Genomic DNA, 676 nt, shown 5'->3' with positions numbered 1-676 from the left:
GGTCAAGTAACCTCCACTGGACCACTTGAGAAATAGATTGACCCATACTGCACTTTATACAAAATTCTTTCCAATACTTCATATACTCTTCATGACTAGTCCTTAAAGAGTTGACACTTGTTTATTTAGTAAAAGAGACAATGAGCTTCTGCTGAGGCTGATTGCCAACCTGAACATGCTGATGAGAGATGAGAGTGTGAATGTGGTGAAGAAGGCCATTCTGACACTCACTCAGCTATACAAAGTGGCTTTACAGGTATCATTCGTTTTCACTTAAATATACAGAATTCATTGTTTGGTTGGGCTGATATTTTTAAGTGTCTGACATGTTCTGTATTTGTTGTGTTAGTGGCTGGTGCGCACTAAGAGTGTCTCGGACATGCAGGAGCCATGCTGGGATATGGTGACCCAGATGAAAGAGGATGTTCTGGCATTGCTAGACTCCGATAACGACGGAGTTCGCACTCACGCCATCAAATTCACTGAGTCCCTCATCATCACTCTGTCACCACGGACACCTGACTCTGATACGCCCAAGAAACAGGAGGGAGACATCAGCCTGGACAAAATCCCAAAAGACCACACGTATATTCGATATGGTAGGAGCAGAATCACATTTTCAAACACAATTTTGAATTGTTTTTTCTTCTTCTTTTCATTAATGTTTAATAGGGCC

The 676-nt window shown here is 41.9% G+C and overlaps 1 protein-coding gene across 1 annotated transcript in view; it reads left to right on the top strand.

Annotated features, from left to right (window-relative positions):
- LOC107578195 (symplekin-like) overlaps nt 1-676 on the top strand; it is a gene marked incomplete at both ends in the record, with an annotated part of 8479 nt that overhangs the window by 1615 nt on the left and 6188 nt on the right. Inside the window, 2 exons of the mRNA XM_016264176.1 lie at nt 130-256; nt 350-599. Coding sequence (XP_016119662.1) covers nt 130-256; nt 350-599 — 377 coding nt within the window. The remainder of the gene's footprint in view (nt 1-129; nt 257-349; nt 600-676) is intronic.

This window comes from Sinocyclocheilus grahami, unplaced genomic scaffold, assembly GCF_001515645.1.
Source record: "Sinocyclocheilus grahami isolate Dianchi unplaced genomic scaffold, SAMN03320097.WGS_v1.1 scaffold9278.1, whole genome shotgun sequence".
Taxonomy (NCBI): domain Eukaryota; kingdom Metazoa; phylum Chordata; class Actinopteri; order Cypriniformes; family Cyprinidae; genus Sinocyclocheilus; species Sinocyclocheilus grahami.
Note: the sequence above shows the minus strand (reverse complement) of the source record. Positions and strands in the feature narration are given on the sequence as shown.